Raw genomic sequence first — 26,792 nt, 5'->3', positions numbered from 1 at the left:
AAATTATATATATATATATATATATATAATATACATATTCATACTTTCTTTGAAGTATGTACACACACATGCATGTGTATGAATGTATATTCTAAGGGAAGTTAGTGTTACAGTGGGTACAACCTAGAGACAGGAAGATGAGCTCAAATCCAGCCTTAAATATTTATTAACAGTGTGAACTTGGGCAGTCACTTAACCTCTGTTTGTCTCAAGTTCCTCAACAGTAAAATGGAGGTAAGAATAACACCTACTCCCCAGGATAGTGAAGTTCAAATGAGATAATAATTGCAAACTGCGTAACACAGGGCTTACACATTAGAAGACACCTAAAATTTATTATTTATTATTATCTCTATTAATGTAATCTTCAAATAATTAAATATGTGAGTATTTAGGGAGATGGATAGATAGTTGGATGATGGATGGATGGATGAATAGATGGATGGATGGACAGGCTTTGTTTTCTCTTTAAAAAGGCTTTATAGGGTTATCTAGGTGGTGCAGTGGATAGAGCACTGGCCTTGGAGTCAGGAGTACCTGAGTTCAAATCTGGCCTCAGACAATAATTACCTAGCTGTGTGGCCTTTGGCAAGCCACCTAACCCCATTTGCCTTGCAAAAAACTAAAAAAAAAGGCTTTATAGAATGCAATTTTTTTAATTTTTTGGTAGGTAAGAATATTTTTTTGCATTCTAAGTGAGATACTTTCTATACGTTTTAAATACACATAGCAAATCCTTCAAAATTCACCCAAACATATTAAGAAAAACATAGCTCAATTAATATCAATGAAATTGTAAGTTTATTGATATTAATTGAGCTATGTTCAGATGATCATAATTCTTAGTGCTAGAAAATATATCAAAGGTCAGGAGGCACATAATTCAATAGATAAGAAAAGCTGAATAGTTTGTCAAAGGTCACACAGCATAGAAATGCCAGTAGGCCAGGTCTTCTCAATACAAGTTCTTAACATTACGCCATGCTTTATCTTTCATCTCAACTTCAACTCAGTCTATAATTATGTATCTGTTGTCCTTCTTTCAGCCAATGGGCATTTTCTCCATCCTAGAAGAAGAGTGTATGTTCCCCAAGGCAACAGACACTTCTTTCAAGAACAAGCTATATGAACAGCACCTTGGCAAATCCAACAACTTCCAGAAACCCAAGATTGTCAAAGGGAAGGCTGAGGGCCACTTCTCCCTGATTCACTATGCTGGAACTGTGGATTACAACATTACTGGTTGGCTAGATAAGAATAAGGACCCCCTAAATGAGACCGTGGTTGGGCTGTATCAGAAATCCTCCATGAAAACTTTGGCCTTCCTCTTTTCTGGGGCAACTGCTGCTGAAGCAGGTAATTTTCTTTACAATTAATATTTTGTGATTTTTTAATGATCTGAGCTTAATTGCCCAGGAGGAAGAAGTATACTTGAATTATATGTGTTTTCTTTTCCCTCAGAGGCTGGTGGAGCAAAGAAAGGTGGAAAGAAGAAGGGTTCATCTTTCCAGACTGTTTCAGCTCTTTTCAGGGTACAATCTTTATTTACCTTCTATAATGTTTCAAAAAACTTATGATACAGTTGGTGAGAAAATAAATTTCTTGAAAAGAGTATTTATAATGCTAGAAATATATATGCTATAGTGTTGTATGTATGGGTATAATAATGTATTAAATATCTACACAGTGACTGGCTTATGATAGGAAACTAATAAATGATTTTTAATTTATTGATCATGTAGAAAATTGGTATACAGTGAAATTCAGAAGAGAACTCAACAGATAAAGCTAGTAGGATTAATATACTTGCCCAAAGTAACTGTTACTTAATAAAGAGTAGGGTTCCATGGATATGTGGGGAGGAGAGGACTCTGTAGAGATCAGACTAGATTGAGGAAGTCATAATTAAAATGGAGAGACAGAATTTTTCAGTAGTGGGAAATAAAACATGGGAGATAATTGAAAAGTTAGGAATCAGTAAATAAGCAAAGTGATTATATTCTTAATAATTTAATAGACATTTATTAAAGATCTAAAAAACATTCCTGTGTGCCACTGGGACACAAAGCTTTTTTTTAAAATGGCATAGTCCATATCCACAAGATGTTTACATTTCACTAGAAAGTTGACATAGTGCTGAAATAAGGTAACTATAGAAATATTCAGAGATATAGTAATATCTCACCTTAAGAGTTACATTGAGTGTTAAATATCACCATTCCCTCCTTTTTTTTCAAATGAGAGAACTAAGGCTCAGAAAAAAAAATCAAAATTATTAGAAAAATAGGCTTGTGTGATTCTTAGCAAATGTGGGACTAGAGAATGCAAGAGATGCTTTAGAGATGGAGAATATTTTAGAGGCCACAGGTGCAACCTTCCTCCCTTTCATTTAGGCCCAGAGATATAAAGTGATTTGACAAATGGGGCATACAGATAGTAAAAGACAGAATCAGTATTGGAATGATTCACTTTGGACACAATTTTTGGATATTTTCTTAATGATATAGATTAATAAATCTATGTAAAAGAACATGATAATCACTTAATGACTACATGAGAATAAAATGATTTATTAATTCAATTGTCCTTATATGGTCTCCTAGGAGAATTTAAACAAGCTAATGACCAATTTGAGGAGTACTCACCCTCATTTTGTACGGTGTATCATTCCCAATGAAACCAAAACTCCCGGTAAGATATTCTCATATTAAATATATATAATGAGCTATTTATTGTATAATATGGTAACCACATATATTTTGGTTGTTTCAGGTGCCATGGAACATGAGCTTGTCCTGCATCAGCTGAGGTGTAATGGTGTGCTAGAAGGTATCAGAATCTGCCGGAAAGGATTCCCAAGCAGAATCTTGTATGCTGACTTCAAACAGAGGTCAGCTTCTTTTCATTCTGAATTATCCTAAGATATTCAGTATTTATCAGTATATATCTTACTGTTTAATGGGAAAAAAACTTTTTAAATGAACAATGAAATTGGTTTTTGGTTTCAGGGGAATTAGATGTGAGTCTTTATTATCCTAGTGACTTTTTGTTGGGTTGTCTGTTTCAGTCATGTCTGACTGATCCCTTTTGGAGGTTTTCTTGGCAAAGATACTGGAGTGGTTTACCATTTTTCTCCAACTCACTTTATACATGAGGAAACTGAGTCAGACAGGTTAAGTGACTTTCCCAGGGTCAAACAGCAACTCTATATTTAGGCTAGTTTTGGACTCAAGAAGAGTAGTCTTCCTGATTCCAGATCAGCTGCTCTATCTACTAGGTCATCTAGTTGCCTCTTTTTGGTGACTTAGATAAGTCATTTTTTTCCTCTGGACTTCATTTTCCCTAGATTTAGAACTAGAAAAATGTCATGGCATTTTGATTTCATGGCAAAACAGAGAACTTAACAGAGTATTATATAAATGATAAATTTAAACTCAGTAAATCTAGTCCCTATCTTTCATATGAAACAAAAACAGTAAGTAGAAGAATATTATTATTGCGTAACCATACTGCCAAAAATTCTGCCTAATATCTGCTCCATTTTAAATTGGAATGGTAAGAAAAGACTCATAAGTTAATAACAACAATTTCATTTTTTTTACTTTAACAGATATAAAGTTTTAAATGCAAGTGCTATTCCTGAAGGACAATTCATTGATAGCAAGAAGGCTTCTGAGAAGCTTCTTGGATCCATAGATGTTGACCACACCCAGTATAAATTTGGCCACACCAAGGTACTAACTGTGTTAAATCTAACTGAACCAAATACAGTCAACTTCTACTTTTGGTAGGATGAAGCTAATGATCTGAAATTACTTCCTCATTCAGGTCTTCTTCAAAGCTGGTCTTCTGGGTCTCCTAGAGGAGATGAGAGATGACAAGTTGGCACAGCTTATTACCCGAACTCAAGCCATGTGCCGGGGTTTCTTAGCAAGAGTGGAGTACCAGAAAATGGTGGAAAGAAGGTAAATGAATTTATTTAGATCAATTGGCATAAGTCTTAAAATTGGCCAGCTATTCTATTTTTACTTTGAATCTATCATACATTTTATCTTTTAATATATTTTATTGATTTTATATCATCAAAATTTTTCCATCTCCCTTCCCTAAACCATCTCAGGGAGTGATTCCATCTAATAAAAACCTTATGACTTTTCATCCTATCTTAGAGAATCCATCTTCTGCATCCAGTACAATGTCCGTTCCTTCATGAATGTCAAGCACTGGCCCTGGATGAAGCTGTATTTCAAAATTAAGCCCCTGCTTAAGAGTGCAGAGACAGAGAAGGAGATGGCCAACATGAAGGAAGAGTTTGAGAAAACTAAAGAAAGCCTTGCAAAAGCTGAGGCAAAAAGGAAAGAGTTGGAAGAAAAAATGGTAGCTTTGATGCAAGAGAAAAATGATTTGCAACTCCAAGTTCAATCTGTGAGTGTTATATACATCACTTTACTGAATTCTAGTCTGAAAGGGAAAGATTCAGTTTTCAACTCAGGAATCTTTAAAAAATAAATCTAATGCTTCATTCTGTAATACTACTTTTTAAATATTTAATTGTCAAGTTTCCTGCAGTTGTAAACCAATGATTCCCCTCATATTCAGTATCATTTCTTCCCTTAAAGAAAAATGGAGTAATATTTTTTTCAGAAAAGTATGAGTTAACTATGATTTTCAGAGAAACCAGAATGTACTGGAAAGGATACTGGAGGGGAGGCTAGGTGGCACAATGGATAGAGCACCGGCCCTGGAGTCAGGAGTACCTGAGTTCAAATGTGGCCTCAGACAGACACTTAGTAATTACCTAGCTGTGTGGCCTTGGGCAAGCCACTTAATCTCATTTGCCTTGCAAAAAAATAAAGAAAGAAAAAAATAAAGAAAAAGAAAGGGTAATGGAGTTTTGCTTTACCACTTAGCTACCACTGACCACTGCACCACTGATTATGATCTCTGTAAGCCTCCATTTCTAAGGCAGCTAGGTGACACTGTGGATAGAGCATGGGACCAGGAAACAGAATAACCTCAGATATTTACCGGTTTTGTGACCTTGGACAAGTCACTTAACCTTTGCCCAAGTTTCTTCATCTAGAAAACTGAGGTAATACTACCTTCCTCCAGAGGTTGTTATGAGGGGAAAATGAAATTATATTTGAAAAGTGCATTGCAAGTTTTAAAGCTTGCTTAGAATTTTAATTTTTTGCAAGAGACTTTACATATTTATATACATATATATATATATATTTCATTCTCACAATAGCCCTTTGAGGTGGAAGCTATTAATATTTCCATTTTTCCATATTAGAAAGTCATCTCAGGATGATCAGATAGTTTACTGATATTACATAACTGGTAAATTCATAAAACAGAATTTGATCCTAAGTCAACCTAATCCACAACCATGCAGCAAATGGAACTCTTTTGAGAAAAACACTTTGTGAACCTTAATGAACCAAAGAAATATTGATTTTCATTATTTTCTATCTTCATAGAGGTTCTATGGGAATCAAATTAAATAATGTGTAGGAAAGGAGGAAACACTAAACAAATGTAAACTCAGGATTCTCCCTTGATTTCACCCAGAGAAAGGACAAGTAATGCACACTCAATGAATTTACTATTGACAAGTCCATGGGACAAGAGAATATTGCTGATCTCTTTGGAGGGGAAGATCTTATTAAGGAATGAGATCTCTGACTAGATAGTTGTTTTGCACTTTGGTCTTTGTACTCACATAATAATGAGTATGATGATTTAAAAAATGTGCATTTATATGGTGCTTTGAATACAACATCTTATTTGATCTTCATTACAATCCATTCCCTTCCCTTTAGCTCTATGTAAGCACATATCATATCCTTCTCCTGAAAAACATGCATGTTATTTGTCTTGAACTTTTATCCCTCTTCTCAAGCCAGAGCAGCACATAGGCTATTTTCAGTCTAGCTTGAGTTCCCATGTGCCATTTCCATAAAAGACTCTCTAATTCCAACCTAATCTGTTGTATCAGTCAACTTGATACTTCCTTGTCTCTTTGCCCCACTTTAGAGAAGGATGTAGACAACCTCACCATCTCAATGTCAAAGAAAGCCATGTACTTTACTTTTTGAAGAAAAGTATGAAATAAGGAGAGATGTTGCTAATGATTAAATTGAAGAACACTGAAATAAAGTTCTAGAATTTTTAATAACTCAATCTATGTTCCTCATGAACAGTTCAGAGATGGATCACGTTTTGGGAAACAATATGAAATTATGGTTCTCTAAATTTCTCTCCTCCTCTATGCCTTGTGAATGCTAGGGACTTAATTCAATAAAATAAAAATTGACCCTGTGGTAGTAGCTACAGGTAAGCTTGTTTTTATTTATATGTGTATTGACTGAAGTAAACAAATGGATAGAAAGCAATTAGTATAATTAAGCATCAAAAACCCTCAAAATATCTAATATGATTTTTCAGGAAGCAGATAGTCTGGCTGATGCTGAGGAGAGATGTGATCAGCTAATCAAAACCAAAATCCAACTTGAGGCTAAAATCAAAGAAGTGACTGAAAGAGCTGAAGATGAGGAAGAGATCAATGCAGAACTGACAGCCAAGAAGAGGAAACTGGAAGATGAATGTTCAGAACTCAAGAAAGATATTGATGACCTTGAGCTGACATTAGCCAAGGTGGAAAAAGAGAAACATGCTACAGAGAACAAGGTACAAATAACAACCCATGAAAATGAAATAATTTATATTATGCATATGAAACATACAAGTATGACACTTAATGTAAAATAAATTTAAAAATTTTTCTCTCATAAAGGTGAAAAACCTCACAGAGGAGATGGCAGGCCTGGATGAAACCATTGCTAAGCTCACCAAAGAGAAGAAAGCTCTCCAAGAGGCCCACCAGCAGACCCTTGATGACCTGCAGGCAGAGGAGGACAAAGTGAATACACTGACTAAAGCCAAAACCAAATTGGAACAGCAAGTGGATGATGTAAGTGTAAAGATATATAAACTAATGGAGTTAATAAAAACACTTAATTTTTGTTAAAGGAATGGAATTTTTAACCTAACTGATTTTCTACTAATGATGTTTATTATTTTAAAAGCTGAAATTTGTGTCACCCCTATCTATAGATGTGTGACAAAGGATTCTTGCTTTAATAATTCAAATTAATGACATGCATTTAAAATTCAGCTTGAAGGATCCTTGGAACAAGAAAAGAAACTCCGCATGGACCTAGAGAGAGCAAAGAGGAAACTAGAGGGTGATCTAAAGTTGGCCCAAGAATCCACAATGGATATTGAAAATGACAAAGCACAGCTTGATGAAAAATTAAAAAAGTAAGTATAAACAAGTATAACTCCATTATTAACTTTATTGAGATAAAACACTGATGAAAAAAATGATGTGACCCAAGGAGGAATAGACACTGGAAAATCTCATTTATAGAGCTTTTTAGGGCTTAGAAGGTAAGGTTAACCCTGTTTTCCATAGCTAGCATTATAGAGGAATTCCAATGTTTAATTTTTAAAAACTGAAAGGAAATTATGGAATTGTGGTTTCTAATATGTACTGCATTTCTAAAAGGAAAGAGTTTGAAATGAGCAACCTGCAAAGCAAGATCGAAGATGAGCAAGCATTAGGAATGCAGTTGCAGAAGAAGATCAAGGAGCTGCAGGTAAAGTCATCACTTCTGCGGGTTCTGGGCCCCATGGAAATATTCATTGACTGGAAGGGGCTGATGAATGTTTTTTTTCCCCCTTTTGCCAGGCCCGCATTGAAGAACTGGAGGAGGAAATCGAGGCAGAACGCGCCTCCCGGGCCAAAGCTGAGAAGCAGCGATCCGATCTCTCCAGGGAACTTGAGGAGATCAGCGAGCGCCTGGAAGAAGCCGGTGGGGCGACTTCAGCTCAGATTGAGATGAACAAGAAGCGAGAGGCTGAATTCCAGAAGATGCGCAGGGACCTTGAAGAGGCCACCTTGCAGCATGAAGCCACCGCCGCCACTCTGAGGAAGAAGCACGCCGATAGCGTCGCCGAGCTTGGGGAGCAGATCGACAACCTGCAGAGGGTCAAACAGAAACTGGAGAAAGAGAAGAGTGAACTGAAGATGGAGATTGATGACCTGGCCAGCAATATGGAAACTGTATCTAAAGCTAAGGTAGGTTCCCGAATTTACTTTAAGCAGAATAAACAATGCAAGGTCCTTCAATACTTGAAATTTCATGATTAAAAATCATTCCTTTGGGGATTGACATTGCCATCAGTCCTGGGGGAAAATATAACATTTTTACAGTAAATTTCTTCATTTTGTCTTCTTTTCCCCATCACAGGAAGAGTTTAGGAGGGCAAGGGAGACAAGCTGGGTCTTAGTTTCCTTATCTGTAACATGAAGGATTTGAGTGATCCCTCCCAACTCTAAATGTACAGTTCCCTGGAATAGATTCATCCTCTTTCAAATCTCATTTCAAACAAAACTTTTGAAATATAATGCTGCTCATTATAAAGCTATTATTTGTTTTTAATACTAATACCTCACATTTTATGAAATTTTGAAGTTTTAAAGGTATTTTCTTACAATTATTTCTTTGATTTTTCCTAATTCTGTTAGAGATGCAAGAGCTGGCTTAATTAACATCTCAATTTTTCAAATATTTTCTAGAAGAAAATCAAGACAATGAGAGATGCTATAGTAAAAGCATACTGGAGGAAGCTAGGTGGCACAGTGGCTAGAGTCCTGGTATGGAGTCGGGTAATCCCAGTACAAATCCACCCTCAGAAACAATCTGGGAAAATCACCTAACCCTGATTACCTCCAAAAAAATTACTTCCTCTTGTATGTCCTAGTTGCTTGTTGCTAAGTTTAGCTCTCTCTCTCTCTTCACCTGCACCAGCTCTCTTGTCATAATGGGGTTGGGTTCCTGAAAAGTCAGTGTTTTTTGGAACTCTTGTAATAACCCTTCTTTAGAGTGAGGAAACTCCCTGTTAGCAATTGGACATATGTTCTTCATCTTACAGTTTCATATAGCCTTGAGAATTTAAGTGATTTGTGCAGTGTCTGAGACAGGATTTGACCCCAGAGTTTCCTAACTTCAAGATCTTTTTCATTCATACCATACAACATTTATTCTTCCAACAATTGTGGTGTCTGCTATACAAACTTAAGATAAGTGTAATTTTATTTTATTTAACTGCTTTAAGATCATGTTCAATTCCTTATTTTTAATAGATGAAGAAACTAAGGCCAGAGGTGAAATGACTTTTCCAAGGTAGTGAGTAGTAATTGGTCAGCAAACCCAGGTCCATTCAAGCAAGTTTATTCATTCTTCCACTTTATCACAATGCCTTATATAATTTTGTTTGCAGGGCAACCTCGAAAAAATGTGCCGCACTCTAGAAGATCAAGTTAGTGAACTCAAATCAAAGGAGGAGGAACAGCAGCGCCTGATCAATGACCTGACTGCCCAGAGAGGACGCTTACAAACTGAATCTGGTAGGTCATTTATTAGACAAAGTCATAAGTTAAAAATTTTTTTAAAAAAATACTCATCTTCCTTACATCATATTCATAAACACAGCATGAAAGATTTTGTCAAAAAGCAATCAGAATTCATCTGACATGACCTATATTCTTAAAGGAACCATACTTTATAGTCACTATTTCCTTTTCTTCACTGATCAGAATTTTTATAGAAATCAAAATCAAGTTCAATATCTTAGAATTGCAGAGTTCATTATTTTCCTACTTTTGGAAAATTCGGACTACAGTTGATGCAATATAAGTGCTGATGATATAAATACCCAAACTTAAGAAGTCCCTAATCTTGGAGAGTTTATGGTGACATGTGCTCTTCAGACTACTAGTGAACCTAAGTTAAGTAGATTTTAGTTTCATTCTTTCTCTACTACCTACTCAGATAACATTTTTAAATAAAAAATCAGATGATACTAGTACTATGTGGACTTAATAATCCTGAACCCAGTACTGGTCCCTAGGCCACAGTTTGAGAAATACGACACTAGATCATACTTCATTATATAGGATACCATGATTCAGAGTCAACAGGGAACTTGAAAGTCATTTAGGATAAACTCATTTTACAAAAGAGAAAAGTGAATCCTAATGAGGTAAAAGGGCATAAAGAGTAAGGACTAAGGTTTGAACCCACATTTTACTAATTCCAAATTCCATGTTCTTTTTACTATATAACTACTTTCAAGAGAACAAACTCCAATGAAAAATCTTCTCTTTTAAAATGTTGAGTAGTAACTATAGTTTATGAAAATATTATCCTGTGCCCAGAAAGATAAATGATAATGGTACAGTAGTTTGATCATAGTAGGGACTTAAGGTTTTTACTCCTATGCTATCTAACTTCATTAATTTGATATATCGGGAAGTAAGAATGAGATTTATGGTTCATAAATCCTTGAGAATCAACTATCTCATTCAAAAAAGTGGTATTTTAATACATCTTTTAAGATGTTTTTACATACATCTTTTAAGATGTTTTTATTTTGTTATATGGTTTTTAATTTAAAATGTAAGTATTTCCAAGCTGTTAAAGTTGTTCTTCCCTCCACTCTCTCCCACAGGTGAATATTCACGCCAGCTTGATGAAAAAGACTCTTTGGTTTCTCAGTTGTCAAGAGGCAAACAAGCCTTTACGCAACAAATTGAGGAACTGAAGAGGCAGCTTGAAGAAGAGATAAAGGTAGTCTTTATTCCCTTAGCCTAAATTTAGAGAATTTCTTTATTGATGAGGAATCAGTAATATTGGTTCAACCAAATACAATAATGGCATTAAATTCACTGTTTCCACAGGCCAAGAATGCTCTAGCCCATGCCCTGCAGTCATCCCGCCATGACTGTGACTTGTTACGGGAACAATATGAAGAGGAACAGGAAGCCAAGGCTGAGCTACAGAGGGCAATGTCCAAGGCCAACAGTGAGGTTGCCCAGTGGAGGACCAAATATGAGACTGATGCCATTCAACGCACTGAGGAACTGGAGGAAGCCAAGTATGCTTGCTAGAATTAATGGGAAGGAGAATATGTTAAGAAGTAATGAAATAACCTAATTCAATTTGTAGATTAAGAGAATAACCTTCTACAGATTGCCTGGCTTTCCCTGAACATAAAAGAGAAGATATTTTACATTTGCAGTGCCATAACTAACAATTTTGACATTTAGGACAAGCCTCATGGAACATATTCCCTAATCAACTTTGTAATTCATAATATGAAAATAATAACAAGAAGTAAATAAACCAGATTCAGTTTATCTGAATGGGAATTATGTATTAAAGTATTGGAAGGGGAAACAATATAGCTTCTTAGATGGATGTGATTAATTAATCCCATATGATAGCTTCCTAGTTTCTACTTCACTGAAAAAAGTGAGTTGTCAATACATAAATGAAAGCACTTGGTAAACTGGAAAACTATTATTATTATTATTATTACTGTTATAGTTTTCTTCATTTCTTCTGTTTTTCTTCAAATCATTTTCACAGATCTATTCTATTCACAGATTCTATAGCTATTCTAATCTATTCTTGCTACTAAATTTATGACCTCTCCTACTAACTTCTAGTTGGGATAGTTGTGCAATTATTGTGAGCCAGATAAATGAGACTGATGTGTGTGTGTGTGTGTGAGAGAGAGAGAGAGAGAGAGAGAGAGAGAGAGAGAGAGAATTTTCATATGACCATAGTATTCCAAAACAGATAGTTCTATTAATGGTGATGAACCAGAATTTCAAATTTCCCTTCCCAGGAAGAAGTTGGCCCAGCGTCTACAGGATGCTGAGGAACATGTAGAAGCTGTGAATGCCAAATGTGCTTCCCTTGAAAAGACCAAACAACGGCTACAAAATGAAGTGGAAGACCTCATGATTGATGTAGAGAGGACAAATGCAGCTTGTGCAGCCCTGGATAAAAAGCAAAGAAATTTTGATAAGGTATTTCACACTAAGTTTCTTGATTCATGTAATTAATTTCCTTAATATCAAAATCTTGATCATTTGCTTGATGTGCTGGAATCAGCTCCTATGGGTTTTTGAGCTGTGATCATTTAATTTTCAGTGGTAACATTTATACTTGGAAATCTGCAAACCTATGATGTAGGTATGAACTCTATCTAATGATCCTTGATTGAGTTGATTCATTTCTATAGAGGTATATGAGACTATAGAGCTATATGAGAGTTTGGGCTATATGCTGCCATAAATACAAAATACTTGGAAGGTAGGTTTAGGCTATATCATATAAGAGATGTGCATGAGTCAAATGAGATAATACTAGGTGAAATAACTGTGAGAAACCCTAAAATCATATTTTATGCCAAACAACCTAAAGAGGATATCTGTGGATTTCCATTAGCTAATGTTGTTTATTATACATATCCAAGTCAATTGAAGTTGAATATATACAAAAACTGAGCCCTTCTAACTTGCTCCATTAGACTGATAAATCAATATTTTTCTTCAGGTCTTGGCAGAATGGAAACAGAAATATGAGGAAACTCATGCTGAGTTAGAAGCTTCCCAGAAGGAGTCTCGCTCCCTCAGCACTGAGCTGTTCAAGATTAAGAATGCCTATGAGGAATCTCTGGACCATCTTGAAACCCTCAAGAGAGAAAATAAGAACTTGCAGCGTGAGTCCCCTTCACTTGCTCTGTTCATTTGGAAAACCTTTCCATTTTTTCCACCTCTCTCACTCAATCTCTTCCTACCTCTTCAACCTTAGAGGAGATTTCTGACCTGACTGAGCAGATTGCTGAGGGAGGCAAACGTATCCATGAGCTGGAAAAAATAAAGAAACAAATTGAGCAAGAAAAATGCGAACTCCAGGCTGCTTTGGAAGAAGCTGAGGTACATACAGCATTGCAGACTAAGACATTCAGAAAGAAGTTAAAGTTGACTCTGGGTAGTTATGGATTGACCTAAAGAAAGACACAGAATAATATTTTCCTGATAGCTTGGATTAATAGAAATCTTCCATTGTTTCATTGTTGCTCACTTGATTGTTGGTTCTCATTAAGGCATCTCTTGAACATGAAGAGGGGAAAATACTGCGCATCCAACTTGAACTGAATCAGGTGAAGTCTGAAGTTGACAGGAAAATCGCTGAAAAAGATGAAGAAATTGATCAGCTGAAAAGAAACCACATCCGCGTCGTGGAGTCAATGCAGAGCACACTGGATGCTGAGATCAGAAGCAGGAATGATGCCATCAGGATTAAGAAGAAGATGGAGGGAGATCTGAATGAAATGGAAATCCAGCTGAACCATGCCAACAGAATGGCTGCAGAGGCCCTAAGGAACTACAGAAATACCCAAGGGATACTTAAGGTAAATGGAGCCAAAACTATAGCTATTCCTAAATAACTGTTTTTAGTAGCAACCTGAGAACATGATGGATAATGATCTTTGCTTTCTGTATCCAGGATACCCAGATCCACCTGGATGATGCTCTCCGAGGACAGGAGGACCTGAAAGAGCAGTTGGCAATGGTTGAGCGCAGAGCCAACCTATTGCAGGCTGAGATTGAGGAGCTGCGGTCAACTCTGGAACAGACTGAGAGGAGTAGGAAGGTAGCAGAACAGGAGCTTCTGGATGCCAGTGAACGTGTGCAACTCTTACACACCCAGGTGAGCCCAATTACAACAAAGTATAGATTGGGATCTATCCACTGAAAGTTCAAATATTAAGTTGAAATTTAAATATTTTAGCCACAAAATAAGACAACTGAACTCATTAGGAAAAGATTCTCATATTGGGAAAGATTGAAGACAAAAAGAAAAAGGGATGGTAGAGGATGAGATAGATAGATAGTGTCATGGAAGCAAAGAATACAAGATTGGACAGACTTCAAGATATAGTGAGGAATAAGGTCACAAAGAGTCAAAGAGGCCTGAACAACTAAGCAACAACAATAATCCAATAATCTATTGGCAGAACAGAAAAAAAAACAAAAAAATCCAATTATATTCTGCATATATATATATATATATATATATATCTAGATACTTAATAAAATTCTGTTAAATAGTTTCTATAAGACAAAAAGTTTAAATTTTTCTTTAGATTTTTAGATTATTAGTATCAATCACCAAATATCTGATGCATATCTCCACATGAACATCCTCCAAATAGTTAAAAAGTTATTAAGTTCAAAACTAAATTCATTCCTGTAATCTCCATGTATCTATTCTGATTTCCCCATGTCTTCAATGTCTCCTTCATCCTTCCAATAACCTTGGTACAACATTTCAGATCATTCTTCACTCTCTCCTTTGCCTTTCAAGGCCTATTCTTTCCTCTTTTCCTATAGCAGAATGCAATTCCTTCTTTCCTCTTTACCCTCTTTACCTATACTACTTAGTCTTGTATTGTTATACTCCATTTTTATTCATCTTTGCACCTTACCTTGGTGGCCTACTGGTATGCCTTACATAAAACAATCACTCCAAAAGTACTTATAGAATTGAAATGAATCCCTACTAGGAGTGTCTCCATGTGTACAACTTTAATGATTAATATAAAACATCTTAAACATTGCAATTATAGTCTCTGAGAGGCAACAGAGCATAGTGATAGATGGCTGATCTTGGAGTCAGGAAGACTTGACTTAGATACTGAGTGACTTTGCCACCCTGGGCAAGGCACTTAACCTTCTCAGTGCCTCCCCCCAGGCAACCCTCCAACTTTTATGTGCTATAGATGATTTTCCAATATACTTGAGTACAGAGAATTTTCTCTTGTAGTTCTTCCCAGTTATGAAATCACAGGTCTACATCAAATACCATTTTTTTTTATCCAGAACACCAGCTTGATCAACACCAAGAAGAAACTGGAAACAGACATTTCCCAAATTCAGGGTGAGATGGAAGATATGGTTCAGGAAGCCCGGAATGCAGAAGAGAAGGCTAAGAAGGCCATCACTGATGTGAGCAGAAAACACACTGATTTCCCTCCTTGATGAATTTATAGGACTGCTTGACATATAGTATAATTTTCTTGGTTTTTTTTTTTTACTTTATAGGCAGCCATGATGGCTGAGGAACTGAAGAAGGAGCAGGACACCAGTGCCCACCTGGAGAGGATGAAGAAGAACCTGGAGCAGACAGTGAAGGACTTGCAGCATCGCTTAGATGAGGCCGAGCAACTGGCCCTAAAAGGAGGAAAGAAACAGATCCAAAAACTGGAAGCCAGAGTATGTATTCTTGATGTCTGTACTTTTTTTGGTGCTGTTTCAAAAGAAATCCCACAAACAAAACAAAATGAAGCAAAGAGCAGCTGGCAATAATTGAACACTAAGCCAAGATCTTCTCTCTCCTTTCTCAGGTGCGTGAACTTGAAGGGGAGGTTGAAAGTGAACAGAAACGCAATGCTGAAACTGTGAAGGGTCTGCGCAAACATGAGAGGAGAGTAAAGGAGCTCACTTATCAGGTAAGGACAAGAGATTTTCTAAGCTCTGGCACAGTCTACAGTGGGATTACAAATATGTCTTCTAGTAAATATAACGAAAATTTGATTCTCAAATAAACCACTTATTTATAAAATCTTTTAGACTGAAGAAGACCGTAAGAATGTTCTCAGACTTCAGGACCTGGTGGACAAATTACAGTCTAAAGTGAAAGCATATAAGAGACAAGCAGAGGAAGCTGTGAGTACAAATTTGCTCAAAATAATGATATCTTTATTTGTACAACTCTAAGTTTTACAAGGATTTTATAGGAGGTAGCTTATATTTTATAGGCAGTAGCTTATATTTTGTAGGAGGTAGCTTATATTTTATAGGAGGTAGCTTCACAATAACCTTGTAAAGGAGATACATACAGCTATCATTACCCCCCCCCATTTCATGGATAAGAACACTGGAGCACAGAGAATGTCCTTGACTTGCCCATAGTCACTCATCTACAAAGTGGAAGGGACCAGGAGTCAAAGCTTGGTCTTCAAACATTAAATTCAATATTGATTCAGTGATCAATATTGATTCAATGATATCACACTGCTTTTCAGATTGAGGGTGTGCTCAAAGTTGCCTGTTCACCTGGTTCAATTCAGCTCTAGAGCTAAGTAGAAAGAAGGAAGAAATAAACAAAGGAGGCCAAGGAAAGTTGAGAAAGAAATAGAAAAGGGGAGGAGAGGAAACTACTGCCAGCAAAGCACTAACATCAAAAGGCACTTTCAGTGATGACAGAAACAGGTTGAGTGATTTGATTATTTGGCTTAGCACTCTCAGCTTCAAAAATTTTCACTCAGAGGTAACACGGATTTATCCTTTTTACAGATGTCACAGATGAATTTCTCCACTTAGCCTATTTTGTTTTCTGAACTCATACTATCTTAGGCACAATTTTAGGAAATTCACATAAAAATTTTCCATTTGAAGAAAACTACAGATGATGACCTAAAGCATAGGCCAGCAATAGGTCAATGTATATTTGTGTGTGGGTTTATATCTCCAGTGCCTACAATAGTGACTGTCTTGCACATAGGAAATGTTTGTTAAAACAAACTGTTGAATTCACAAATGTAGTCATTATAAGGTGGCAGTAATGTTCAATCAAGACTTAAATAAGGCAGGAAACATTAGTTTGAAAAGCTGGAAAGCAGTTTTAGCTTTGTTTTCTTTGACTGGTTCTATTTTTGCATCTCATAAAAATAAGCTTAATAACTAAAAATTATTTGCTTGGATGTCAAATTTACATCAAAATTGCCTATTCGTAGTTTAAAAATCAAATAAGATCATAGATGGAGAACTGAAAGTATCTTAAAGGTCAACTAGTCTTCATTTTATAAATGAGTTTCCTGTAAGCAACAAGGGCTAAATCTCAAGTCAGTATAAACCTGAGTTCAAATTTAGCCTTTCATCTACTAGCTATGTGAACCTGAGCAAATCACTTAACCTCTGTCTGCTTCAATTTTTTTAATCTATAATAGCGCCTTGTAAACCTTAAAACACTACATAAATACTGTTATTATTGTTGTTAGCATTTTAGATGACTTCTAAGGGCAATTAATTAGTGTCCAAGGTGGGTTTTGAACCCTGGTCCTCTGACTCCAGAACCAGTGCTCTTCCCATTCTGCCAATCATTATTATAAACTGAAAAATATCTAAGAAATTAATTCTAGCAGTTTAAAGATTAATTCTAGGAGTCTTAATGGTTCTTTTTAAATTGTAAAATATAAAAATAAAATAAAAAATGGGCCTTATTTTGAATTCAAGAAGAATCAGAGAATCAAAAATTCTGGAGTCAAAAGTTATCTTAAGTAGTATCTAATTTAATCCCCTCATTTTATAGTATAAAAATCCAAGGTCCAGAGAAGTTAATTTCCTCATGGTCACTTGGGTCATTCAGTCTGAATTTACAACCTCAGTTTCCAAATCATAGTTGTTCATTCTCTCACAAATTCATTTCTATTTTCAGGAGGAACAGTCTAACATCAACCTCTCCAAATTCCGCAAGATCCAGCATGAGCTGGAGGAAGCTGAAGAACGAGCTGATATTGCCGAGTCCCAAGTCAACAAACTTCGGGTTAAGAGTAGGGAGGTCCACACAAAGATCATAAGTGAGGAATAATCCTGATACTTCCGGGTGACTGAAGAAGCACAAAATGTGAAAATCTTTGTCGCTCTGTTTTGTACCTATTTTTCTAGAAGATAAAGACTCTAGGAAAACCACAGAAAACTCTGTCTTTTTTTTTACTATACCTATTCATCAGTTATTTTGTGCCTTGATAAAGAACTATGAATGTGTTATGCAAAATTCGCAATATTCAGCCCTAAGGCTTGGGTTTCAATAAAGAGTAGCTGGACTCCTAGACAGAGGTATGGGGGAGGGGGGAGGAGAGGAGGGTAGTTTGTTTTTCTGGCACATTCTTTCCCTTATTTCTCATGTGCCTCAGGATCTTTAATTACAGGTTGCTGAAAATCTGTAACACATCTCCCCATGATAGTCCTCCACAATCCTAAATTAGTCTTCCTTCCATCTAGGTCCCCACTGTTTAGAAGACAAGTGTGTTACATTTTACCTCTCTCCCATGGTTCTCCAGTATCCTTAAAGGGTTTAGAAATGTCTAGTATTTGTCATTATCTCTAGCCACTAAATATTATTTTCTCCTAGCTTAAGGAAGGAATCTTGTACCCCAGTTCCATTTAATTACTGAAAGTCAAATTAGGTTTTATAAAAGAATATTTGCTTCAAAATTAGAGCATGAAGATTGTATAAATGTTCCCACCTACTTGCCTGGTTGATTTTATTCCAACTGTCCCTCCAACCTCATACACATGCAAATAGCAGCTCAGCCTGTGAAGAGGAGAGGTCAATTAGGTTCATGGCTTGATTCAGTTCCAATCAAGTCCAGTCCCACCATGTTCTAAATATAAAGTCACCCTGTACTTAAGTCCTGACTTCTAAGAGCTTCTCTGCTATACTGGGCTGAAATCTTGCTTCTATGTTCACTTTGGTTTGAAACCAAGTCTGGGGACCCCACTACTTATGCCTAGAACTGAAAAATGACAAAGGAAATATATTAGACTAAAACCCTAAGTCTGACTCTAAAAAATAGAGGGTCTAAATAAAAGAAGGAGGGAAGGTAGTCCTTCCCCTCACTCAGCTTAATTCATGGTGCCTGTGCTGTAGGTGATCAGAAACTTCACCCTTTGGATGGAACCAGAAAGAGAGAGACTGTCTGAGTCTGGTAGATGCAAAAATGTAGATGTTCTGGTTATACTCCCATCCATGTGATGGAGGAATATAGAATGTCTTCTCCCAGAAACAGGTCCCTGTCATCTCTAATCTGAATCCCTCCATATTAACTGATCTGGAATACAACCAACTCAAACTTCATTGCCTCTATACTTTAATCTTTATTTGTCGACAAGTGAAACTTATTCAATAGCATTGATTCAAACTAGAGGATTAATGACTTTTCTTCAACTTCCTGAGGGTATTTCTATTTCAACATGTAGGTTAATTTCCCAAACTAATTGATCTCATATGGAAGAAAATTTTATCAGAGCAATTTTATAGAAAAGTATCCTTTCTGATATCTCAGAGCTGACCATCTTTTCTATGTATACATAAGGCCTATCATGCAGAATAGTAATTAGAATGGGAAAATATTGTACTAAGCCCTAGTATACAAATAGAAAAGTGAGTCAGTCCCTATTCTCAAAGAACTCATTCTAATTAGAAGAGACAACACACTTAGAAAAGTTCGACTTCAGTTACTAGACCCAGGAGCACTTAGTATATCCAGTTGGGAATGACAGAACCTGCTGAGATCTTGATGGCTAGGGTTTGAGGTAGGAGCATTTGTGTAATAGACTCTTGTCTCAAGTTATTATCACCTTATCCTGGTCTCAAGTTATTATCTCCAGAAAGCACAATTTATGCTGAATTCATGAAGGGGAGTCTGTTGACATAGAAAGGTGGTATCAATTTGTCTAACTTTATAAAACATAGAAAATTTGGCCAGAATAAATTTCTGGTCAAAGAATTATATCTTCCTATTGACTTTTATTATAGAATCAGAGATATCCTTCCCTCAATAAACCTTTGTCCCCAAGACTAAATAAAAATCCATTAACCTTTAGAAACCATGTACATGAAATAAAAGCCATTTTCCAGTAAAATATTATTTATAATATTGAAACTTTAAAAATATAAGTACTGTATATGTTACTACCATTCTTTTAGAATCTAATTTCCATTGAAAAAGATGTACTGGGGCAGATAGGTGGTTTAGTGGATAAAGCATCAGCCCTGGAGTCAGGAGGATCTGAGTTCAAATCCAGCCTCAGACACTTAATAATTGCCTAGCTGTATGACCTTGGGCATGTCATTTAACCCCATTGCCTTAAATAAATTTTAAAAAGTAAAAAAAAAAGAAAAAGATATACTCTTGGGATAATAAGGTGGTAACTTGGGGTAGATAGGTGGCACAATAGATGAAAAACTAGCCCTGGATATATAAGGACCTGTATTCAAACCTGGCCTCATACACTTGACACTTATTGACTGAGTGACCCTAGGCAAGTCACTTAACCCCAATGGCTTCTCCACAAAAAGTCCACTTTAATTATGAGAATATGCTTAGCTCTTTATTACTTCTTGGCGCTCAATGATAATTTGATTTAATTCAGTTATATAGCATATAAGTCCAGTTGTTTGCAAAGCACTTTGCAAGGCACTGGGGATACAAAAACTAAGCCAAACCAGAACTTGCCTTTGAAAAACTGACATTCAAATTTATGATTTGGATTACTACATGGTAGCTTTCATGTCACTGCCATAAGTTCACAAAATCTTGTATCTTGTGAATGACCCCTTATCTCCTAACAAATAGGAGTACATGAAAGTGACCTATGACCTATGATATACATGGTACCATCTGGGTTCAAGCCTTATACTTGCCATTGTTAACAGGATAAGACAGAGCCTTTGAAAATTTGATTGAGTTTGTTGGATGATTTAACTGCCAAGGCAGTTAGAATTCTTTGTTTCGTCCTTTTCTACTCAAAAATTTTATCTCCAGTTATCATCCAGGAGATGATTGCTTATTGTTTCCTTCCAGGAGGAGGAGAGAGAGAGAGAGAAAAAGAGACAAATCACTTGTCCCTCCCAGGTTGCTAAATCTATATGTTCTTTATTATTCCTAGATTCTTATACCTTTATGTTTGTATGACTTAAAACCTGATAGGTGGTTAAATATACCCAGGCTAATATGTTTTATTTTCTGGGATGTGGGGTACAGAAGAGTAGAGGTTTTGTCCTCATAGAGATGGCAGGGATGAGCCTCTGAATACTCAAAGGAGAGAACCCATTTAAAGAAATATCTTAAGGAAATATGAGATAAACTCCAAAGCTAGGTAATTTGTAATTGAAGCCTGTGAGTTTTTCCGCCTTTTTGGCCTGAGGCATCATTTCTGCAGCTGTTGATTGGGCACTCTGGGTGTTTGGCTGTGATGTTACTGAGTCCATGTGGTGCCTTCTGCTTGCCCCTGGTATTGGAAGGATAACTGCCACTAAACTAAGTTTGAAACGAGAGAATATTTGTCTACTTCAGTTCAATAAAGACATTTGATAAAGTTTCTAATGGTATAGATAAATGTGAACTGCTTTGAAATTTTGATTCTACGATTTACTGTGTTTGTTACATTGGGCAAAATACTTCCCTATCTCTCTCTCTGGTCTTTAGTTTTCCCAGTTGTAGAATGAGGGAATTACATATATGTTTTATATATATATATATATATATATATATATATATATAGAGAGAGAGAGAGAGAGAGAGAGAGAGAGAGAGAGAGCTACATGTATATATAAAGATATATACATATTATCAATATACATATATTGTTATTATTATTATTATTCCTAGTGCCATAATCATTACAACTGAGCCCTATTACAAGTAGGAGTTCTTTAAATAAAAAAAAGTAACAATAAACCACATGGTCTCAAATATCTATCAAAAATACACAAAATCTGAATAGCAAACTATGGTATGAAAATATAGGCCTTATTCAAAAGGAAGTGGTAAAAAGGAAGAAGAACAAATAGCACTGTATATAAAGAAGATATATAGCTGTGTAAGGCAATGTTGATTACTAAGGAAATAGTTAAAACCATTCCAAAGTGGTAGGGCCAACCAGAGTTTGTATTCCCCTGGTACTCCAAGAGCCCAAGGTTACCTTTCTAATACAATGATGATGGTGGTTGTCTTTCATTCTCGAAGAAGACCATGACATAGGAGAGGTGGTATTATGACAAGTGCATGAATTGGGTTTGAGTGAGAGGAGTGCTGTGCTAAGTCATCAGCCTCATTTTCTCCTGAATCAGGATAACTGGAGATGGCACTGGATGCAAGGCCATCAGGGTTAAGTGAATTGAGCAAAGCAGCAAAGCTATTATGTGTCATAGATCTGAGACAGGATTCGAACTCAGGTCTCCTTACGTCAAGGCCAGCACTTCTATCCATTGCGCCATCTAGCTGCCCTGGAATCAGAAGGACCTGAGTAGTCATCCCACTGCCAAAAAAAGAAAGAGAGAGAGAGAGAGAGAGAGAGAGAGAGAGAGAGAGAGAGAGAGAGAGAGACTTGCTCAATCCCCCTTAAGGCTAGTGCCTCCTCTTCTACAATAAAAAAGCATTATGGAATACCAATCTTTATAATTCCATTGTTTTTTAATGCTGCTAGAAATCCATAAGGATCCAATACAAATTTCCATTAGCTTATCCCTAAAGTACTCTCAGTGCTTCCTAGCAATCCTTTTATTCTTCTGTTTGACCTTCTATTATACTCCCCACAGTAACTGCTATCTCCTCTCTCTCTTCAAGTCCATTATTGATCTTTTACTTCCACTTTCTCAGGAAATAAACTTACCTTCTACTTTACTAATTAATTAATAGTCATCACTCATGAATTTCCTCAATTTACTTGCTGAAAACTACAAAATGCAACTATTTTCAAAATCCTCCCCATTTTTGTTTAATATCTTCAAATGGTAAAAATCTATGACCTAATATGATTATCTACATATAATAGCATTTATATATTAGATTAGGGTAATTGTTAAAATACACACAAGTAAATGCATTGTTTTTCTCTTGGGAGCAAGACAAAAATCTTAGTTAAATGAAGGAGAGAACAATTTCACCAGAAATTCCCCCTCTTAGCAGTCTCTAAAGTCACAGGCACTGAGAATCAAGATTTTTGTACGAAGGCTGACTTCCCCCACTTGCTTATATCTCTAGGAACTCCCTTCGAATCATTAAAAAGGTTGGCAACTTAGTCATTCAAAAGTTTAATTCTTCTTTCTCTCTCCCTAACTCCTCTTCTCTAACCCCTAGTTTCTCCAAAGTCTCCCTCCTGCATATACATATATATATAATATGTCATATCACAGATGTCTCCCAGTCAGGGATCATTTCTACTATCCATATAAAGTTTTACAGGGCCATTCTTCTGGGAACTATCAAACTCACTTGGACAGGAGGTGCTTTGCTCAAATACACAAACCATCAGGACTCTCTAGATAGATAAATATATATATATATATATATATATTTATAGATAAATAAATATTATATATATAGGGGTAGATTTGCACACACATATAAATACATACAGGTGTGGGTATATACATATACATATATATATATATATATACATATATTTGTTTGTTTATTTATTTATTTATGTGTTGTTCAGTCATCTCATGTTCAAATTTCTATTACCCAGTAATCCCTTTTGGCATTTTCTTGGCAAAGATTCTGAAATGGTTTGTCATTTTCTTCTCCAGGTCATTTTATAGATGAGGAATTGAGGCAAACAGGTTTAAGTGACTTGCCCAGGGGTCATACAGCTAGTAACTGAGGCCAGATTTGAACTCAGGAAGATGTGTCATCCTGATTCCAAGCCCAGTGTTCTAGCTACTGCACCATCTAGATGTTATATACGTATCCATACAAATACTTGGGTACAAAATTTCATTTATTAGTCACTATTTGATGTAATTTCCAAGTGAATATAAGAAATATTTGAAAAATTATAAAGAATAAAAAGGTACTATGGGACTGGAAAGGACCAAATGTTATCTTGATTTTTAGAAAAGAAAAAAGAATTGATTGCAAACTATATCAGTACCCTAACTTTAATTCTTGGCATATTCCAGATATGTTATTAATGAAAACAAAGTAGTGACCACAAAAATCCAGTATGACGAAATCAAGAAGAGAGCATCTAACACACTAAACTTGCTTCTCTTTTTTCATAGTTGCCAAATTGGAAAATTAGAGAAATTCCTTGGATCACTTACCTAGAGTTTCACAAAGTATTTGATAAAATCCCTTGTGTTTTCAGTGTTGCAAAGTTGAAATAATATCAGCGACATGGGAGTTAAGTAGATTTGGAACTGCTTCAATCTTAATTTGTCAGATGGTATGCCCATATAAAACTACATTTACCCTGTACCATTTTATCAGTGATGTGTATCAATCCACAGATAGAATTCTTATCAGAATTATAGATGACACAAAGTTGGGAGGGATGGTTAGCACATTAGATGATAGTCAGGATCCATAGATTTTTTATAGCTTAGAATGCTAGTCTAAATACAAAAATGAAATTTAAGAGGGATAAATATGAAGTCTTAAAACAACTCAAAGTTGATGCTTTATCCAAATCCATATCCTAAACTTAGACTTAATTTGTAGGTGTTAGGAACAATGAATGGAAAATGAAGGGGAGAAAATTTCAATTCAACCTAAGAAAGAACTATTTATATGTTCTAGGCTTTGTCTTAAGAACCAAAGAACAAAAGATAATCCCTACCCTAAAACTATTTCACCTTCTAATGATAGAGATAATAATTTTCAAACTACAGTGTATATATAAGCTATATATATATATATATATATATATATACAAAGTTGACTAAAGTTAATCTTAGAGGAATGACCTTTATAGTTTGGGAGATCTGGGGAAGGACACTCAGGAAAAGTCTCCTGCAAAAGATGGAATCTATCCGAATCTTGGAGGAAGGCAGAGAAAAAGAGGTAAGGAAAGAAAGCATGCTAGGCATCAAAGGACAGTCAATTAAAATGCAAAGTTAGGACATTGAGTGTCTTGTGATAGAAGGCCACTGCTGATGTATGATGTGGTAAAGTGAGTAAAATATAAGAAAGCTAGGAAAAAAGAAAATATCAAGGTTGTGAAGGACTTTAAATGCTGAACAGAGGATTTGATATGGGAAGTAATGAAAAAGTAATAGTTATGGGCAGCTAGGTGGCCTTGGAGTCAGGAGCACCTGAGTTCAAATCTGGCCTCAGACACTTAATAATTACCTAGCTGTGTGGCCTTGGGCAAGCCACTTTAACCCCATTGCCTTGAAAACTCTAAAAAAAGTAATAGTTTGCTGTTGGGCAAAGGTGATATGGTCAAAGTTGACCATATTTCATCATTGATATAAATACATTGAAAATTAACCAATTACCATTCTGTGCCAACTGGGCCAAATGACTCCAGCATATCCATAGGTGAAACCTCAGGATTGTTTTGATCGAAATTGATTCTCTTATTAATAATAATGAGCATTTCATAAGTTGTTAATATAGATTCACATAGTTGTTAATAGTTTGCAGTTCTTCTTTTGAGATTCATTGTTCCCATCCTGTGACATATTTGCCATTGTAGAATGGATTGCAGTTTAATATCTAAACAAGTGAAACAGAAAAAAACTGAGTTGTACAAACTGGTATTAAGCAAGTCAATTTTTTCTTTGCCTTAGAATAAGACAATTTATATATTAATATTTATATATTAATTTATATATTAATATATTAGTTAATATGTTGATTTATATATTAATCATAAAGTTCTAGTAAGCAATATCTCAGTTAATGGGTATCTTAAGCCTGTGGATTATAGTTCAAAATATAGTCATATATCTTAGATGCATACTTTGATTAGGTGCATTTTCTTTGTTTTATTGACCAACAGGTTCCTGTAAAGGAGCACACAGTTTATAATAATTTGCAATTCTATAATCCTTTAAAGTTTCTGTTAACCCCATGAGGTAAATTTTGTGAATATTTTCCTAATATAATTATATAGAAATTGAAGGTAAGATTGATAAAGCAACTTCCCCAGAGTCATTTGAAAAACAAGAGCTTTCATATCTTTCGCTATATCATAAGACCATCATTAAGTATGATAAGCTATATATGTTATTTGTTATATAATATATAGGTTGTATACTACTAATCATATGGCATAAGCTAGGGATAACTAGATGATGCAGTGGGAGAGAGAGTGCCAACTCTGGAGTCAGGAGGATCTGAGTTCAAATCTTACCCTGGCCAAGTCACTTAATCTTTTTTTGCATCATTTCCTCAACTAAAATGAGTTGGATAAGAAAACAGCATACTACTCTAGTACCTTTGCAAGAAAACCTCAAATATAGTCATAAAGAGTTAGATCTAACTGAAAATGATTGAACACACATAATATAAGCTATACATTATATATAGTCTGAACTCATCACTCCTTTCTTAATACACTCCTTAATGCAAGAACTCTATCATTCTCTAATCCTTTTAACTGCCCAAGTTTCTGTCATTCTCCTTAAAAATTGAAAGTAGGAAATTTCTAACTAATATTCACCAATGGAAAAGTTTTGTCTAATACAAGTATTCTTATCCTAGAATCTGTGATCTTAAAAAAATAAAGATTTTATATCTATTTCTCTAGTTTCCTTGGTAATCTTATATATTTTTTATTTTATGCTTTTAAAAGCATTATTCTGACCCTTGCTCTTTATTTAAAATTAGTTGACCTCTCTCTTGGATTACAAGAAGAAATCTCATTAATTTGCAGAGAGAGAGTCCATCACAAAAAAAAGATGAATATCCCCAGACTATAGAAAAGAGAGTTGGCCTTGGAATCCAGAAAAATTGATGCATGTAGGTTATATGACACTGAGAAAGTTAGTTAACTTCTCTGTGTCCCAGGCAAGTTACAAATCTGCATTCATAAAGGGGAATTTCATCACTGATATCTACCTTTACCAATAAAATCAAAAGTCCAATTTTCATTCCCCCCCAAAAAAGTATTAAATTTTCCCTACTCCCAAATGAATTACCTGAGACCCTTCTACAATAGAATATTTGATTCCTTTTAACAGTTAATAAATAACATTGCAAAACCCTCCACTCAATAGGCTGGCTTAATCTACCTATTTTATAGGTGCTAATCTAACAAGAACTGATTGAGAGTTGCATGATGAGTA

General features: G+C 35.5%; 1 protein-coding gene across 1 annotated transcript in view; it reads left to right on the top strand.

The window, feature by feature from the left end:
* Positions 1–19,896, top strand: part of LOC141514350 (myosin-1) — a 34,056-nt gene extending 14,160 nt beyond the window's left edge. Inside the window, exons 16-40 of the mRNA XM_074225116.1 lie at positions 1,047–1,356; positions 1,462–1,532; positions 2,604–2,691; positions 2,773–2,890; positions 3,611–3,734; positions 3,829–3,965; positions 4,170–4,425; positions 6,451–6,693; positions 6,800–6,976; positions 7,181–7,326; positions 7,574–7,664; positions 7,757–8,146; positions 9,352–9,478; positions 10,582–10,700; positions 10,811–11,007; positions 11,764–11,947; positions 12,477–12,642; positions 12,735–12,859; positions 13,030–13,338; positions 13,434–13,637; positions 14,810–14,935; positions 15,032–15,202; positions 15,334–15,438; positions 15,560–15,655; positions 17,427–19,896. Of these exons, the coding sequence (XP_074081217.1) occupies positions 1,047–1,356; positions 1,462–1,532; positions 2,604–2,691; positions 2,773–2,890; positions 3,611–3,734; positions 3,829–3,965; positions 4,170–4,425; positions 6,451–6,693; positions 6,800–6,976; positions 7,181–7,326; positions 7,574–7,664; positions 7,757–8,146; positions 9,352–9,478; positions 10,582–10,700; positions 10,811–11,007; positions 11,764–11,947; positions 12,477–12,642; positions 12,735–12,859; positions 13,030–13,338; positions 13,434–13,637; positions 14,810–14,935; positions 15,032–15,202; positions 15,334–15,438; positions 15,560–15,655; positions 17,427–17,579 (4,233 nt within the window). The 3' untranslated portion in view covers positions 17,580–19,896. The remainder of the gene's footprint in view (positions 1–1,046; positions 1,357–1,461; positions 1,533–2,603; positions 2,692–2,772; positions 2,891–3,610; positions 3,735–3,828; positions 3,966–4,169; positions 4,426–6,450; positions 6,694–6,799; positions 6,977–7,180; positions 7,327–7,573; positions 7,665–7,756; positions 8,147–9,351; positions 9,479–10,581; positions 10,701–10,810; positions 11,008–11,763; positions 11,948–12,476; positions 12,643–12,734; positions 12,860–13,029; positions 13,339–13,433; positions 13,638–14,809; positions 14,936–15,031; positions 15,203–15,333; positions 15,439–15,559; positions 15,656–17,426) is intronic.
* Positions 19,897–26,792: the final 6,896 nt, after the last annotated feature.

This window comes from Macrotis lagotis, chromosome 2, assembly GCF_037893015.1.
Source record: "Macrotis lagotis isolate mMagLag1 chromosome 2, bilby.v1.9.chrom.fasta, whole genome shotgun sequence".
NCBI classification, from domain to species: Eukaryota; Metazoa; Chordata; class Mammalia; order Peramelemorphia; family Peramelidae; genus Macrotis; species Macrotis lagotis.
This window is presented reverse-complemented; position numbering and strand designations above follow the sequence as displayed.